The sequence below is a fragment of the Lynx rufus genome, unplaced genomic scaffold, assembly GCF_022079265.1.
Source record: "Lynx rufus isolate CCGP_SWC_20201006 ecotype Redwood Valley unplaced genomic scaffold, mLynRuf1.p SCAF_38, whole genome shotgun sequence".
NCBI classification, from domain to species: Eukaryota; Metazoa; Chordata; class Mammalia; order Carnivora; family Felidae; genus Lynx; species Lynx rufus.
In genome coordinates, this window is record NW_025814854.1 from 2,240,657 (window position 1) to 2,255,633 (window position 14,977).

General features: G+C 59.8%; 1 protein-coding gene across 2 annotated transcripts in view; it reads left to right on the forward strand.

The window, feature by feature from the left end:
- LETM1 (leucine zipper and EF-hand containing transmembrane protein 1) overlaps positions 1-14,977 on the forward strand; it is a 41,288-nt gene that overhangs the window by 19,821 nt on the left and 6,490 nt on the right. Inside the window, exons 4-10 of one of the 2 annotated variants that reach the window (XM_047094177.1) lie at positions 1,172-1,315; positions 1,882-2,019; positions 2,685-2,888; positions 9,503-9,622; positions 10,893-11,024; positions 11,366-11,509; positions 12,079-12,210. In XM_047094177.1, the coding sequence (XP_046950133.1) occupies positions 1,172-1,315; positions 1,882-2,019; positions 2,685-2,888; positions 9,503-9,622; positions 10,893-11,024; positions 11,366-11,509; positions 12,079-12,210 (1,014 nt within the window). Of the gene's footprint in view, positions 1-1,171; positions 1,316-1,881; positions 2,020-2,684; positions 2,889-9,502; positions 9,623-10,892; positions 11,025-11,365; positions 11,510-12,075; positions 12,211-14,977 lie in introns of both variants that reach the window. The other variant, XM_047094176.1, reaches the window with a different exon arrangement.

Consider the following 14,977-nt stretch of genomic DNA (forward strand, 5'->3'; position numbering starts at 1 on the left):
CCTGGAGCCTGTTTCCGATTCTGTGTCTCCCTCTCTCTCTGCCCCTCCCCCGTTCATGCTTTGTCTCTCTCTGTCCCAAAAATAAATAAAAAAAAACGTTGAAAAAAAAATTTAAAAAAAAAAAAAAAAGAAAAAGAAAAGTGAACGGGCAAGGTTTGTACGTGGGAAGACGGGCTCGAGGTCGGGGTCCCTGTTCCATGACCCTTGGAGCAGAGACTGGTTTGGGAAGAGCTGGGTGAGTGCTGCCCAGGGAGAAGAAAGAGCCTCAGGTGTCTCCTCCACAGAGTGCTGGGGAGGGGACCCTCTGGCCGGGTGGTCACAGTGCGCACCACCACGGGGCAGGTGGCTCCCAACTGCCGCGAAGGGCCGCCAGGATCTGGGGAGCGGCGCCCCGGCAGGAACATGCCACTTGACCGTCGTAAGTGTCAGAAGAGGCCAGAACAAAGCCGTTTCTAGGAATGACCTCGCTTTTCCGGAGACGTGTAGTTAACGACCGTGGAAATGCACACCTCGACCGGCACGAGCGTGCATCTCGGTTCCTGTGAGCCTAGGCAGCTTGGGGTCAAAGGTGTTGACTGAGTAGACTGAAGAGAAGGCTGCCTGGGGACCCAGCAGCGAGTGTCCGCTGAGTGTCACTCGGGGGCTTTCGATGCTTTCAACTTGTGAACGTGTTTACTGGTGTCAGCAGTAGTGGGTTCACGTCGAGGAAGCGTTGGGTTTTGGCCTAACTGTTGCTGTGTGGTCAGACCCTCTCGCCCAGTGTCACAGCCGTGACACTCTCTCTGCGGGCTCTTTGGGGCGGGCGGTGTGGCCACAGCCTTCCCTGGTGGCCTCGGCCTGCCGTTCTCATCCCGCTGGCTTCCGAGTTCAGGGGGCAGCACGGTGTCTGCGTCAGGCTGTCTCCGCAGAGCGGAACCCCCTGGTGGACAGGGCGAGAAGGGATGGGCGGTCCGCTCCCCACGCCGGCTTCCGCCCCTCCTAGCCTTTCTGAAGGCTGTCTTCCCGTGGTGTGGACGCTGGAGAAACAGATGCCTTTGGGAGCAGCGTGCCGGGCTGTCGGGACTTAGCACCCTCGCCGACCCCCGTCGGGCTTGGGCTGCCGTCGCGCCACTGACGGTCGTCGTGAGCGGTGTTGACGCCTCACCCCCTGCTCCCTTCCGCCTTTTCCCAGTTTCTCCGGATATGCGCTGACCTCTTTCGCCTGGTCCCCTTCCTGGTCTTTGTGGTGGTGCCGTTCATGGAGTTCCTGCTCCCTGTCGCCGTGAAGCTCTTCCCCAACATGTTGCCGTCCACGTTCGAGACCCAGTCCATCAAGGTGACGGGGCGTCGGGGCCGTGAGCTCGTTTCAGAGCGAATTTGGGCGTAGTTACAACGTCTGCGTTGTTTGTGGCTGACGTTCAGATGGTCGATGGTTTTGAAGTTGTATGTTTTCTTCCTAATTGGGTCATGCTGTGCTGTGATTAGTAGACGGTGGGTTACGGAGTTGTTTTTCTTTAAATGTGTTTTAAAGTACGGTTTCTGTAGCCCACTGTCCTTCAGGCCACGGGGAGAGGCCGCCCGTGGGCGGTGCGACCTGCGGAGGGCAGGGCCCATCTGCTGTCCCCGCAGTCACAGCGTTGTTTCACCCACGGCCCAACGGCCCACGAAGCTTAGAAGCTTCAGCGGCCGGTCCCTGTCCTGAGGGGCCCCACGACTATCTTCTCAGGCCCAGAACTGGAAGCGCGAGTCTGGGAAGGCACAGTCCCCGGGGGAGCGCGTGCCGCTCAGGAAAGTGCGGGAGGTGCCGGGCTGAGGGGTAAAGCGGACCCCGTGCTGGGTGGAAGCAGGCGGGGGCCGGGGTGTGGGCCAGGGGAGGGTAGCACCCCCTCTTTGACCTCACAGGAGGAGAGGCTGAAGAAGGAGCTGCGGGTCAAGCTGGAGCTGGCCAAGTTCCTCCAGGACACCATCGAGGAGATGGCCCTGAAGAACAAGGCAGCCAAGGGGAATGCCACCAAAGACTTCTCCGTGTTTTTCCAGAAGGTGCCGTGATGCTTCAGAGCCCTGGGGGCCTCAGCCCTCCGGTCCCGAGTGCCGGTCCGAGTGCCGGGGAGAGCCTCAGGGCCGCCCCGTCTTACGTAGGGCGCGCCTCCCGTCCCTCTTGTTCACTGCGGGATGCGGGAGTGGAGCCCCCAGGCCGCCGTGGGCTGGTGCCCTAGGGGGTTTAACCCTGCTCGGTGATGTTGGTTGGGCCTGCTGTCCTGAGCTTGCTGACATCAGAATTATTTGCCTGTGACTCCGTACTTTGCAGCAGCCCCAGGGGAGGCAGAGTTCAGTAGATTCGGAACTAAGACCCTGCCGTTGTGACGAGCTGGGGGGCCAGGCCGGGGGAGGAGGGGATGGGCCCCGAGGCTGCTCCACAGCCACGGCCACGGCCACGGCTCTGCTGGCGTGGGCGGGAAGGGTCCACGAGCGGGAGGGGGGCCGGAAGCTGCAGGGAGGCATCACCCCGGGGGAGCCAGTGCAGGCTGGGCGCTTGGAGCCCTCGAGGGGCTGCTCCCCAGGAGGAGCCTGGCGACCAGGGAGATCCGAAGGGGGGGTTGTGGATGGTCCGGGGCACTTCCAGCTGGGGCGTGTGGCCCGAGGCCGTGGGCGGTGCTAGGGAGCCCCCTCCCCCCAGTGGGTGGCTCGCTTGATTGTTCCCACAGATCCGAGAGACCGGTGAGAGACCCAGCAACGAGGAGATCCTGCGTTTTTCCAAGTTGTTCGAGGACGAGCTGACCCTGGACAACCTGACGCGACCGCAGCTGGTGGCCCTGTGCAAGCTGCTGGAGCTGCAGTCCATCGGCACCAACAACTTCCTGCGTTTCCAGCTCACCATGAGGCTGCGCTCCATCAAGGCCGACGACAAGGTGGGCACCCGCACTCGCGACCACCCTCTCCAGGCACCTGGGGCTCCGGTGTCCTGACCGTAGGGGAGGCGGAGTCACCAGCGGTCCTGTCATTCCCAGATCGCGGCGGTGGGCACTTTGCGCCTCTGCCCACTGTGGCCTGCGTGCACACACCCAGCGTGCGCGTGCGTCTCCTGGAATGACGTTGGAACCGCACGGCCCTTACGGTCTGTCCCTTGACGTGACATTAGGAGACCTGCCCGTGTCGCTAAGTATTTGTTGAAAAGGTGAATTTTAGTGGCTGCCTGATGTTTCATGGTGTGGACACGTCGTGACTTATTCACCGGTACTTTGGCTAACGTTTTGCCCCCCTAAGCTGCGCTGTGATAAACGTCTTTTAGCAGCTCTTTCTGCCCACGGATCCTGTCCCCGTGCTTCAATAAAATCAAAACAGAAGCCACGCTCTTTTGACACAGAGTTTTGTTACCGATCTTTGACAGTCTTCATAAGAAGAGTGACCTAGGATTGGGGCTCCTGAGGAGAAGGGCAGGAGGTCAAAAGCAACCACCTTGCTCCTAGGGCTGTGCTGACCACGGTGTCCCCCACCGCATGTGCCCTCCAGTGTGTTTCCGGGAAGAGCTGCTAAAACCCTCCCTTTTCTCTGAGAGTGTGCCCTCCAGTGTTTCCAGGAAGAGCTGCTACACCTCTCCCTTGTCTCCGAGAGCGCTGCCGGCCCCGGAATCTGCGGCGTCTGCCGGCCGTACAGGCACCTCGGAGGTGTCCGGTCTCTGCTCCCGGCCACTTCTCTGTGTTCGCGAACGTGCTCATCATAGTTCGTGTCTGACCACTCCAGTAGCTGTGGTCTGTGGGTCTTTTTGTCCGGTTTGCAGTGTCTCCTTCCTGGACCTAGACGTTGTCCGTGAGAAGTTTCCGAGGTTCCAGGCAGGGCCCGCCTGGGTCTGCCCCGCTAGAGAGGGGCCACTTGGCCTGAGACCACTAACCACGGATCGGGGCCGGCCCTGCTGCCTCTGGTTTGCTCCCCTGACAGAGCGTGGGCTGCAGCTCCCCTGTGTCCCTTCCTCGCGGTGCCCCCTGCGGACCAGAGCCCAGGAGCCCCGCCCCGCTCTGTGCACGTTTCCTGCCCGGCTCCTCGCTTCCCTCTCCCTGGGCGGCAGCCTCTTGGCTCTGGCGGGGTGTCTCTGCCTCTGAGCAGGGGCCTTTGGCCTGGACTCTGAGCCTGCGCTACGCGTCGGCAAGTGTCGCTGGGTCCCCAGTGGCTCACACCCCCGTGGTTGTCCCGTCTTTCCCGGTCTGCGTAATCTTGCTGTCCCCGAGCCCTGTTGTGCTAGCTTTCTGGTGCCTCCGAGCCTGTTTCTGTGTTCGTTTCAGCTGGTTTTTCTAGTAGCTCTCGGCAGGGGTGCCGATCTGGCAAAAACCGGCTCCTGGCCGTAGCTGGAAGTGGCAGGCCATCACTGCGGGTTTGTAGGGTTGAAAGGAAGTCCTTCCTCCACTGTGTACGCATTGCGTCTCGGAAGGCGCTTGGGACACCCACTCTGTGGGCGTGAGGGGGGCTGGCACGGGCAGTCCTCTGGGGGCCACCTCACTCCCCGGGAGCCTGCGTGTGGCTGCCCCCACCTCAGGAGAGGCAGCTAGGGGCAGGTGGCCCCGGCTGGAGTCCTGGCCACTCCCTTGCTTTGTGACCTTGGACGAATCACGGCTCAGTGCCTCAGAGCCCTCTGAAACAGAACAGCCTGCACTGTCAGAAAGGTGGCCTGGGCCTCCGCTGTCCTGGGCGTGAAGTAAAAACCAAATACAAGAAGTCTCTGAGAAGTGGGAGAAGACGACCCTGGGACCCCAGGACCAACCAAGTGGGTGTTCGCGCCCTGGTGCTGAAGGAGCGGCCGCTGAGGCTTGCTGATGAGTGCGGACTCCGGAAGCCCTGACGGGCAGGGCTCTTACCAATAGGGTTGTAAGTTCGAGCCCCACGTTGGGTAGAGAGATTATTTAAAACACACACAAAAACAACCCTGAGAAAAGCCTGCTCCCTCTGGCCAGAGGACAGGAAAGGGGCTCTCCAGGGGCGCCTGGGAGGCTCAGCTGGTTAAGCGTCCGACTCTTGATTTTGGCTCAGGTCATGATGTCACGGTTGGTGAGGTCTCTCTCCCTCTCTCTGCCCCTTCCCCGCTCGCGCTTTCTCTCTCAAAATAAGTAGATAAACTTTTTTTTTTTTTTTTAAAGGAAAGGGGCTGCCTAGCAGGACAGAAGGCTTCAGACGGTAACGCTCTACTCCAGCCAAACACTAGAGGAAGTAGTCCCCCCACGGCAGGCGCCGGTGGGTGAGGGCTGAGACCTCCACCCTCTTCAGGATGTCACAACTGGGGTGGCGTCAGGGAAAGCCAACGAGGCTGCTCCTTCCTCCCCGGTGGGTGGTAACGAGCTGCCGCTCCGGCCCCCGGGGCACAGTGTCCCCATAGAGACCAGCAGGGGGCCTGGCAGTTCCAAGACCTTCCCTGCACACCCCGTTTGGATGGCGTCCAGAGGCCAGGTGGGGCAGCCCCAGAGGTGCGTGGAGGGCTCCCCGCTACCCTGGCTTCTCCTCTGGGGCTTGGCGGAGGCTGAATGGGGAGCCTGGCAGCAACGAGGCGGCCCCCTAGTTGTTCCAAACTACCACGGGTGTAATTTGTGGGTGTAACCGAGAGGGGGCACAGACAGATCAGCCATCAAAGGGAGCTTGTGACTCACGTTTGCGCCAGAAGCGGGTACAGCCCCTGCTCAGGACTACATGAGACGCTGATGCCCCTGGGGACCAGGAAGCGGGAGCAAGGGAGGACGTGGGACTTGGCCTTTATTGCTAGTGTGGTCAGAGTGGCCAGCTGCAGTAAGTGATACGCAGGGCTTAGGCTTTGTGTTCGGAGGGCTTGAGACAGGATTCTCACGTCCCCGTGAGAGGAGCCAAGCAGTGGGGCCAGCCCGGAGACCGGAGGTGAGGAAGCACACAGCAGGCCCAAAGTAGCCGCGTGTGGCGCCTCACCGGGCAGCTAGGGAGTGAGCCGCGTGGAGACACAGCCTCCCAGGAGAAAAGAGGAGGAGACGGGCCCCTGGGGGACTCAGTCGGTTGGATATCAGGTCTTGATTTCAGCTCAGGTCATGGTCTCACAATTGGTGAGATCGAGCCCCAGGTCAACTCCACGCTGTGAGCGCGGAGGATGCTCGGGATTCTCTCTCTCTCCCTCCCTGTCTCTGCCCCTCCCCTGCTTGCGCTGTCTCCCTCTAAATACATAAATAAGCGTTAAAAAAGAGGAGGGAGAAAAACCAAATGGAAATTTAGAATTGAAAAATACAATCCAAAACAAAAAGCTCAGTGGATGAGCCCTACAGGAGAAAGGAGAGGACAGAAGACAGGATCAGTGAACTTTTAAGATAAACTATAGAAATTGCCTGTTTGGGGCACTGGCTGGCTCAGTTGGAGGAGCGTGCCACTTTTTTTTTTTTTTAATGTTTTATTTATTTTTGAGAGAGAGGGAGACAGAGTGTGAGTGGGGAAGGGGCAGAGAGAGAGGGAGACACAGACTCTGAAGCAGGCTCCAGGCTCTGAGCCGTCAGCACAGAGCCCGAGGCGGGGCTTGAACTCATGAACTGTGAGATCACGACCTGAACTGAAGTCAGACACTTAACTGACTGAGCCACTCAGGTGCCCCAAGGAGTGTGCGACTCTTGATCTGAGGTTGTGAGTTCAAGCCCCACGTGGGGTATAGAGATCACTTAAATAAATAAAAACTTTAAAAAATCACCCATTTGAACATCTGAGAAAACAGTTAAAAAACAAGCAGGGTTTCAGCCACCTGTGGGACTAGAGGAAAGCATCTAACATACTCGTCATCGGAGTTCTGGAAAGAGGGGAGGGAGGCTAGAGCTGGGAAGGTGTTTGAAGAAATAACTCCTGAACACTTTCCACATTCAGTAAAAGACCTAAGTCAACACATTTTATTTGTATTTGTTTTTTAAAGCTTATTTATTTTGTGAGAGAGAGCATGCACGCATGCATGAGTGTGTGAGCAGGATAAGGACAGAGAGAGAGAGAATTCCGGGCAGTCTCCGTGCTGTCATTGCAGAACCCGACACAGGGCTCAGACTCACAAACTGAGAGACTGTGACCTGAGCTGAAATCGAGAGGAGGATGCTTCACCAACGGAGCCACCCGGGTGCCCCTGAAGTCAACACATTTTAGAAGCTGCGTGAACCTCAGGCAGGACCAACCCAAAGAAATCCACATGAAGACCCATCACCGTGACACTAAGCAGCGCCGAGGACAGGTAATCGTGACGGCAGTGAGCGAGACCGGCGTCTGGCACAGGGAGGGTGACCCCAGGGACAGCAAGCTGCTTATCAGAAACTGTGGCAGCCAGGAGGAGGGAACAGTATTTTTCACATACTGGAAAAAACCTGTCAACTCAGAATCCTGTATCCAGCGAATATCCTCTGAAAAAGAGGGGAGAATCAAGACCTTCTCAGGAGAAGGAAACCCCCGCGAGAACCTGGAGGAGGGTCTCTAAACAGGAAGTAATCAACGCTTGAACAACGTGGGGCTTAGGACACTGGGCCCGGCACGGTCCCCCGGCACGGTCCCGGCACAGTAGAAGTTTCCTTTACGCGTGAGTGAGATAAAGTTACAGCGTATAAGTTAACACAGCTGCAGTCATACCGCGTGGCAAAATAAATTGTCTAGAAGGCAGCAAAAGTCCATGGTGAGTGTGTATAAAAAGGCAGTGTTTACAGTTGCACTTGTTACAGGATTCTTGGCTCTGTGATGTTTCAAGTTGAGTTCTTAGAAAGAAACAAAATGCCCAAGATTAAAGGGAAAAATACCCAAAGCACATGGATTTGACTCCATTAAAAACGCAAAGCAGAGGGAGCGTCCTGTTCTCTGTTGCCCCACGGTGGGCCAGCAGGTGGCACAGCCCCGCCCTCCGTGCAGGACGTTGGGCTCCCCAGAAACTTAACTGCCGATGGCCTACTGTTGACCTGAAGCCTTACCGAGAACATAAACGGTTCATTAGTCCCTATTTTGTGGGTTACGTGTATCGTATGCTGTGTTTGTGTAATGAAGTACGCTAGGGAAAAGAAACGGACGTTTACAGCACTGCTGTGTCGAGGGACACCTGTGCATAAGTGGACCTGTGGACAGTTTAAGCCCGTGTTGTTCAAAGATCTCTGGAACACGAAGAAGAAAGAAGGTGGTCAGCAAAATACGGGTAAACCCAGTAGACTTTCCTTCTCGTTTGCCTTCTAAAGTCCGTGTGATAGTTGAGACAGAAGCGACAGTGCCGTGTGGGGTTGGAAGGAAGAGACATTAAGACGAGCTTAGAGTAGGAGAGGGCTGAGGGGCGTCCGGGGGTGAGGTTTCCACATTTCGCTTGGACCCGAACAAGGACGCGGAGGGCGTGCGTCCATCGGTAACACCCAGAGCGACCACCGAAAACGCCATATGAGGAGATAGACTCGGAAGCGCCGTGGAATTCGTGTTTCCCACAGGAAGATGGGGAGAGGGGAAAAAACGAGGTTTTCCGTTATAAGCCCACAGCGGAAACAGCCCAGTTGTCGTGCGATGGGAGAAGGTCAGCCCGGATGGTCCTACTGTGCAGAGCTAGTTAGCACCCGAAAGAGAAGTCATGGTTAATGTGCTCGACAGCCTGCAGGAGTCTTCCAGGAATCCCCAGCAGCGTGTGCGTGCACGCGTGTGACCCCACCCGTGCAACATGCTTCACACACAGACGCGCGTGAAGGCTGGATTAGTGGTCGGATTCGTGGTCGCCACGGGTTCAGGAGGTGCCGGTGTGTCTGTGAAAGGACAAGAAGGGTTTTCTGCCATGACCGGCTTGGTGTCCTGCCGTCATTCTGGGTGTGGTTTTGTCACTATGGTTCGTGAGACGCTACCGCTGGGAGAAACCCTGTCACACCTGCGTGTTGATCTCCAGTCAGCCCGGGATGAGAAGCTTCCTTTGGAAAAGGGAAGCGATGGATGCGTCTGCCTCCCGGGGTCGTCGTGAGGTTGAGTGGGGCCGAATGAGGTGGCGGGTGCACCCCTGCGCGGCATCGACCTGGGGCCACTCTGGTTCTTTTTCTGTCCCCTCCCCTGCCACCCCTGCACCGTCTCCGCGACATTCTGTGTCTTCAGTCTCCGGGACTCTGGTTTATTTTTCTCCCTTGCATCACCGTAGTCTCAGGCTGAGGAGGAGGGAGGGGGCTCTGGCTGCGGTCAGGCTCGCCCCGCTCTCCCTCCTTCCTCCTCTGTCCTGAGGATCCTGAGAACCCGTGGTGGGGTGGGGAGGACAGCCGGGGTGTTCACAAAGAGGCGGCGGAAGAGGAAGGGGGCGCTGAGAGCGAGGAGCCGGGCCTGGGCAGAGGCCGGATCGGTCCTGGCCACCGTGCGCTTCCCCGAGGCCCCCACCCCCCACCGGACAGCCTGGTCACTCCGGACCCGGAGCGGAGGCCTCAGTGGTGGCGATTCGTCCTGCGCCTGGTGAGGCACATCAGGGAAGCGTCTGGCATTTAGACGCTGGGTTCCAAGCGTGTCACATAAGCACCACCACCTCTGATGACCTTTCCGTATGTAGTTTGTCGGCTTTCTTTTGTAGCTAATCGCCGAGGAAGGGGTGGACAGCCTGAACGTCAAGGAACTGCAGTCAGCGTGTCGGGCACGAGGCATGCGGGCCCTTGGAGTCACAGAGGATCGTCTGAGGGAGCAGCTGAAGCAGGTGCGTGGTTGAGGGGCTTTCCCTTACGTCGGGCCAGCGTCGATAGGCTTGTTGTGCCAAGACCTCCCCGGGATCCGGTGGTGTCAGCCCCCCCCCCCCCCCCCCACTGGCTGGGGGTCCGGACGAGGGTGTGGTGACCCTGTCACGTGCCATGTGTTCACGGCTCTGAATGTTGCCTGGTTTTTCTCCCCTGCTCTTGGTCGATAACGGCCTTACTGTCCCCTCCTGGTCATCTGTGGACAGATGAGGACGAGGTTAACTTCCCTTGAAATTTCAGTCGGCCTCTTAACTGAGGCCAGAGACCTCTGGGTAAATAGGCCCGGGCCAGCCCACCCCAGGGGCCTCTCTCGGCTGTCTTGACACCTCTGCAGCCCGGAGGGCCCTTGATCGGGACCCAGAGGCCAGCTCTGCAGCTGGCATCAGGTTGAGTGGGAGGCGACATTCCGCGTTCACAGCGATTCAGCTGTCGCGTCCGAAGACCTATGGTGTGTCTGGTGCCGGCCGGCACCCTCCTTGGCGGTTCCCCTCCGCGTGTAGACGGATATATGTCAGTACCCGCTTCTCCTTTGACACAAGCGGTGTTTGTTATGTGGCCCCCAGACGGAGCCTTCTCTGGAGGGTGAGTCTCCCTGTGTCTTCCCCCACGCGTGCCTGGGATTGTGTCCAGTCTTCTCTGAGCACGCTCAGGACACGTGTGAGTGTGGGCGCTGCCCCCACGGCGCTGTCGGGGATCCGAGTGTTTGTGCGTCTTCCTTCTTGTCCCACCTCCCGTCCTGCGTCCAGATAGTGTCCACACATGTTCATGGGCTTCCTTGTCACTTTGAAGGCCGTCTTTGTATCGCGAAACAGCCGTAAGCAGTGCGGGCGCTCGGCAGGCATGCGGGGCCCTGAGGGCCTCATGAGGCCACGGGTGCTACCATTGTGGTTCATTTTTTTTTTTACGTGACAGAAGTGAAGAGCTTCGGTAACAGAGTCTGGGCGTCTCGCTCAGTTTCTTCTGAGCCCGGCCGCCATGCCGTGTGGCATCTCATGCTTGACTCCCTGAGGGCGGGCGGCAGGTCGTAAGAGGCAGCGGTAGGTGGGCGTGGTGGAACTTGAGGACTCCCGTTCTTGGGAGAACTTCCTTTGGCGACTCGGTGCGCCCATCCACTCGAGTCCTCCCCCCCCCATCAAACCAGAACAGAGAGGACCGTTCCAGGGTCCGGGCCCCGGGTTAGGCAGACACGGGGCACGGCCAGTGGGTGAGTCTGTCTCGAACCCCCGATTGCAGTGGCTGGAGCTGCACCTTCATCAGGAGATCCCCACGTCCCTGCTCATCCTGTCCCGGGCCATGTACCTCCCCGACACCCTCTCGCCCGCCGACCAGCTCAAGTCCACGCTGCAGACGCTCCCGGAGATCGTGGTGCGTACTGCCTTCTGCGGCTCCCTCTGGAAGGGGCCCTCTCGCTTCTGGGGGGAGCAGCTGCAGAAGAGGCCCCCTCCTCGGCCAGGGCAGCCCTTGGATCCACGCTCCCAGCTTCTCTCTCGTCTCGTCTTTTCCCTGAACGTCGAGGACTCCGGTGGTGTGTGCAGAGGGTGACCCTTGGCCGCCTGGTGGCCTTTGCCCGCCGCTGGGGTCCCCGCGGTGTGGTCCTTTCCCCTTGGAAGCCCGGACGGCGGCCCCTCTCAGAAACACGGGCTGGGGGCAGGGTGCTGTGCGAGCCTCCCCGGCATCCCCCCCTCACGGGTGTCCCCTCTCTGAAGGCGAAAGAAGCACAGGTGAAGGCGGCCGAGGTGGAGGGCGAGCAGGTGGACAACAAGGCGAAGCTGGAGGCCACCCTGCAGGAGGAGGCGGCCATCCGGCAGGAGCACCGGGAGAAGGAGCTGCGCAGACTCTCAGAGGCGGCGGTGAGCGGCCAGCAGGGCCCCTGGACCTGCCCGGAGAGGGGGCCGCCTGGAGCGGGGCACAGGCCGAAGGTGGTCTTCGGCCTTCCCGCTGGCGGACCGGGTCCGAGTCCCTACGGTCCGCCTCCTCTGTCCTTCCTGGAGCCATCGGGTGGCACAGCGGACGCAGGGGTGCTCGGGGCGGGGGGCTGCGGCTCTGAAGTGGGGGCAGGACCTGGCCGGCAGGTCACGCGGCCCTCGAGGTGTCCCCTCTGGAAGGTGTGGGCAGCTTCCCAGAGCTGTCAGGGCAGGGCCGAGGATGGAATCAGACTCCGTAGCCGCTTTATATGGGGGCCTTGGTTGACCTGGGAAACGCCAGCGCCCAGCCCCCCAGGGCCGCGTCACTGCACCTGTTGGGGGCCCGCCGTGAAGCCCACAGAAGGCGCGTCACCTGCCGCTGGTTGACAGGTTCTTACAGCGCCCGCCAGCTCGGAGCGGGCCTGTCGAAAGCGCGCCCCTGGCCTGGGCCGGCGTGGACGCCTCGGGACGGCGGCCAGAGGCACCGAGCTGACAGTGGTCTTGCATTTCAGAAGGAAGCAGAGCCGGACGTGACGGCAGAGGCCGCCCCTGGGAGGCCTGTGGCCGAGCTGCAGCCAGACGTGTCTGAGGTGACTCTGCCGTCAGAGGCCCTGAAGGACCCCGCCCCCGTCCTGGAAGGCTCAAAGGTAGCCGCGCACGCGCCCCCTCGCCTGCCCCCCCGGGGGTGGAGGCTGTGTTGGAGCTCAACCGGAGGGTGAAGGGGGCTGGCTTGCGCAGCGGGGGCTCCTGAGGAGACGGGGCCACGGGGGTCACGGCCTGGCTTTGGACACTAGTAAGTAGCTGTGGGGCGAGGAGGTGAGGCCGCAGGTCGGCGATGTTTCTGGGAGGCCCAGTGTGGTGTGAGAAGAGCCAGCTGGGCCCCAGGCTTTGGGCCTGAGCACCTGGAAGGTCGAGGCATCCATTACTTAGCACCCCCTCCTCCCAGCCCTCTGTAGCCCGAGTGTCAGGGCCCCCCATGCCTGGAGGCAGGTCCACAGGCCCTTTTATTGGCTGGGCTGTGCAGTGGGAGGGCCTGCCCGCTGTCACCTGCCCCAGTCTGATGTGCTGTGCACCCTAGGGATTCTTCTCAGGGTGGCCTCACTGTCCTGCCTGTAGCCCCCTCCCCTTGTGGGACGCCTTCCGTCTTGATCTCCCAGGAGTCAGGTAGACAGATGGCGGAGGAGGAGTGAGGCCCGGGCAGCAGATCCATGTTGGGGGATTTCAGGCAGGGTCCCGGGCGGCCTCCAGGTCCAGAGGTCAGAAGAGACGGGGCTATGGAGGCCGCGCTTCTGCGGTCCGACACGTTGACGCCTGGGTAGAGGGGGCTGCGTCCAGGGGAGGGTGGGCCTCGTCAGGAGTATTGAGGGTCTGGTGGGGGAGGCCTGAAGACTGACTCCAAATGGGTAGGGGGAGGTGGTCTGTGGCCTTGGCGGGAGCAGTTTGGAGCAGAGGTGGCAGGAAAGGCCCCCTGGGGTGTCTCAGCCTTCTCCAGGCCTGGGGGGTGGGGGGCGCTGGAGCAGGTGGCAGGGAGGCCTGGGGCTCGGGGCAGACCTCTGCTGGGGGTTGGGGACAGTGGTGGGGAGGGAGGCCAAGGCCATCCTGGGACACGACCTAGGAGAGAGAGGGAAGCAGACCTGTGGCGGTATTGGCACATCGGGTGGGGGACAGGGGCGGGGAGAGAGGGTCCCAAGGACTTGGCCAAGCTGCCCTCAAAGGGTGACCCGGGGAAGGGTCAGGGCCAGGGCCCGAGGTGTCAGCGTTGTTTTTGAGGTGGGACAAGGCTGGGATGTAGACAGCTGAGCAGAGATGGAACCCGGCTGGGCCCACGCGGTTCAGGAGGAAGGAGGCACCTGTCATTAAGTCCAGTGGGTGTGCCCAGCTGTCTTCACGGAAGCGGATGCACCCCACTTCCAGCGGATTAAAGACCTGAGTGTGAAAAGACGTTTCGGAGTCTCAGGAGAACTAGGGCTTAACAAGGGTTTCTTAGCAAGAAGCACAAACCGTTAAAAAAACTAAGCGGAGGACCTTTCTTCCCCAGAAAGATGCCGTAAAGAGTGGGTGGAACAGGCGGCTTGTCCCCTCTTGCGGTGCGGCCTTGTAGGTCTTAGCGGCGCTGGCTGTCTGCGGGGCCCGACGGAGGACGCTCACAGCTCTCCCTCAGCGCAGAAGTCGAGCTTGCGCCGAAAGCCTTTCCACGGAGAGACCCAGGCCCACGTGGCTCCACAGGCGAGGCTCCTGTGAGTCCAAACGTGTAGGGAAGGGGTCCCACACAGACTGCTTGCAGAAAGCGAAGGGGGGTCGTTTCCTCGCTCACTGCGGCGAGCATCGGCAGCATCGGCCAGCACCAGGTCCGCAGGAGGAGCCTTCGGAACCGCGTCCGTCGTGAGCACGGTGTGAAAGTTGTCAGCAGACATGCAGCGGGTCCCTCGCATCTGTTCTGTGAAAAGGATAACCGTGGTCTCGGGGGGCTTGTCCGGGAACATGGCACAGTGGCAACACGCTGAGGGGAAAAGCCACAGACGACCATCTCTGTGAATACGGAAGTACTTCACAGAATCCAGCATCTCCCTGATTAAAAACACACTTCTCAGCCAGTGGAGGGGAACCCTCTCACCCCAGTGAGGACATCTGTAGAGGTGCCGCGGCTGGCGTGGCCCCTGGCGAGGGCGCCCACTTTCGCTACGCACCGTGCAGAGGTTGTGGCCAGGACACCTAAGCAAGAAAAAGTAAAACCACTCCGTCAAAAGGAAGAAATGAAACTGCCTGTTCACAGACGGTGTGAGCAGCTACAAATCAGCTGTGTCCTCTGTACTGGTGATGAGCAGTGGGGTCGAAATTTCAAAAAGTGTATCGTTTCCAGCCCCTAAAGTGAACTACTAGGGAGAAATTTGACCTGTACGTTGAATGCTGTGAAGTGTTGAGATTGATTACCTAAAACAGATTTCCTGCGCTCATAGATAGATGCGTGCGAGGTGTTAGTTCTCCGACCGACGTACAGATTCAGAACCATCAAAATCCCAGTAGGCTTTTTGTTGACACAGACGGACGTCTTCTAAGACGTCTGTGGAAGCTCAAAGGAGCTACAATATAAAACAGTGGGTGAGCGCGTTGGGTAGGTGTTCCGGATGGGATACTGTTCAGCACTTGAAAGGCGTGAGACAACGCGGGGTCTCCCACTCAGAAGGCGAGCGAGGGCACATGTGCAGGAGCTCGCTCTCTGGGACCTGCTCAGTGTGTGACCCCCGAGGTTTTGGGGTGGCCGATGGTTTCCTGAGTGCGCGTGCACGTCAGATCCACGCTCGGGGCGCCCCCGGGCACCGTGGGCAGTGAGCACGGGCACTGCGCGTCTCTGCTGGCCTCTGCCCACCGCGGTGGGAGCAGACTCTCTGGCGGGGTGGAGGGGGAAGGGCTTTC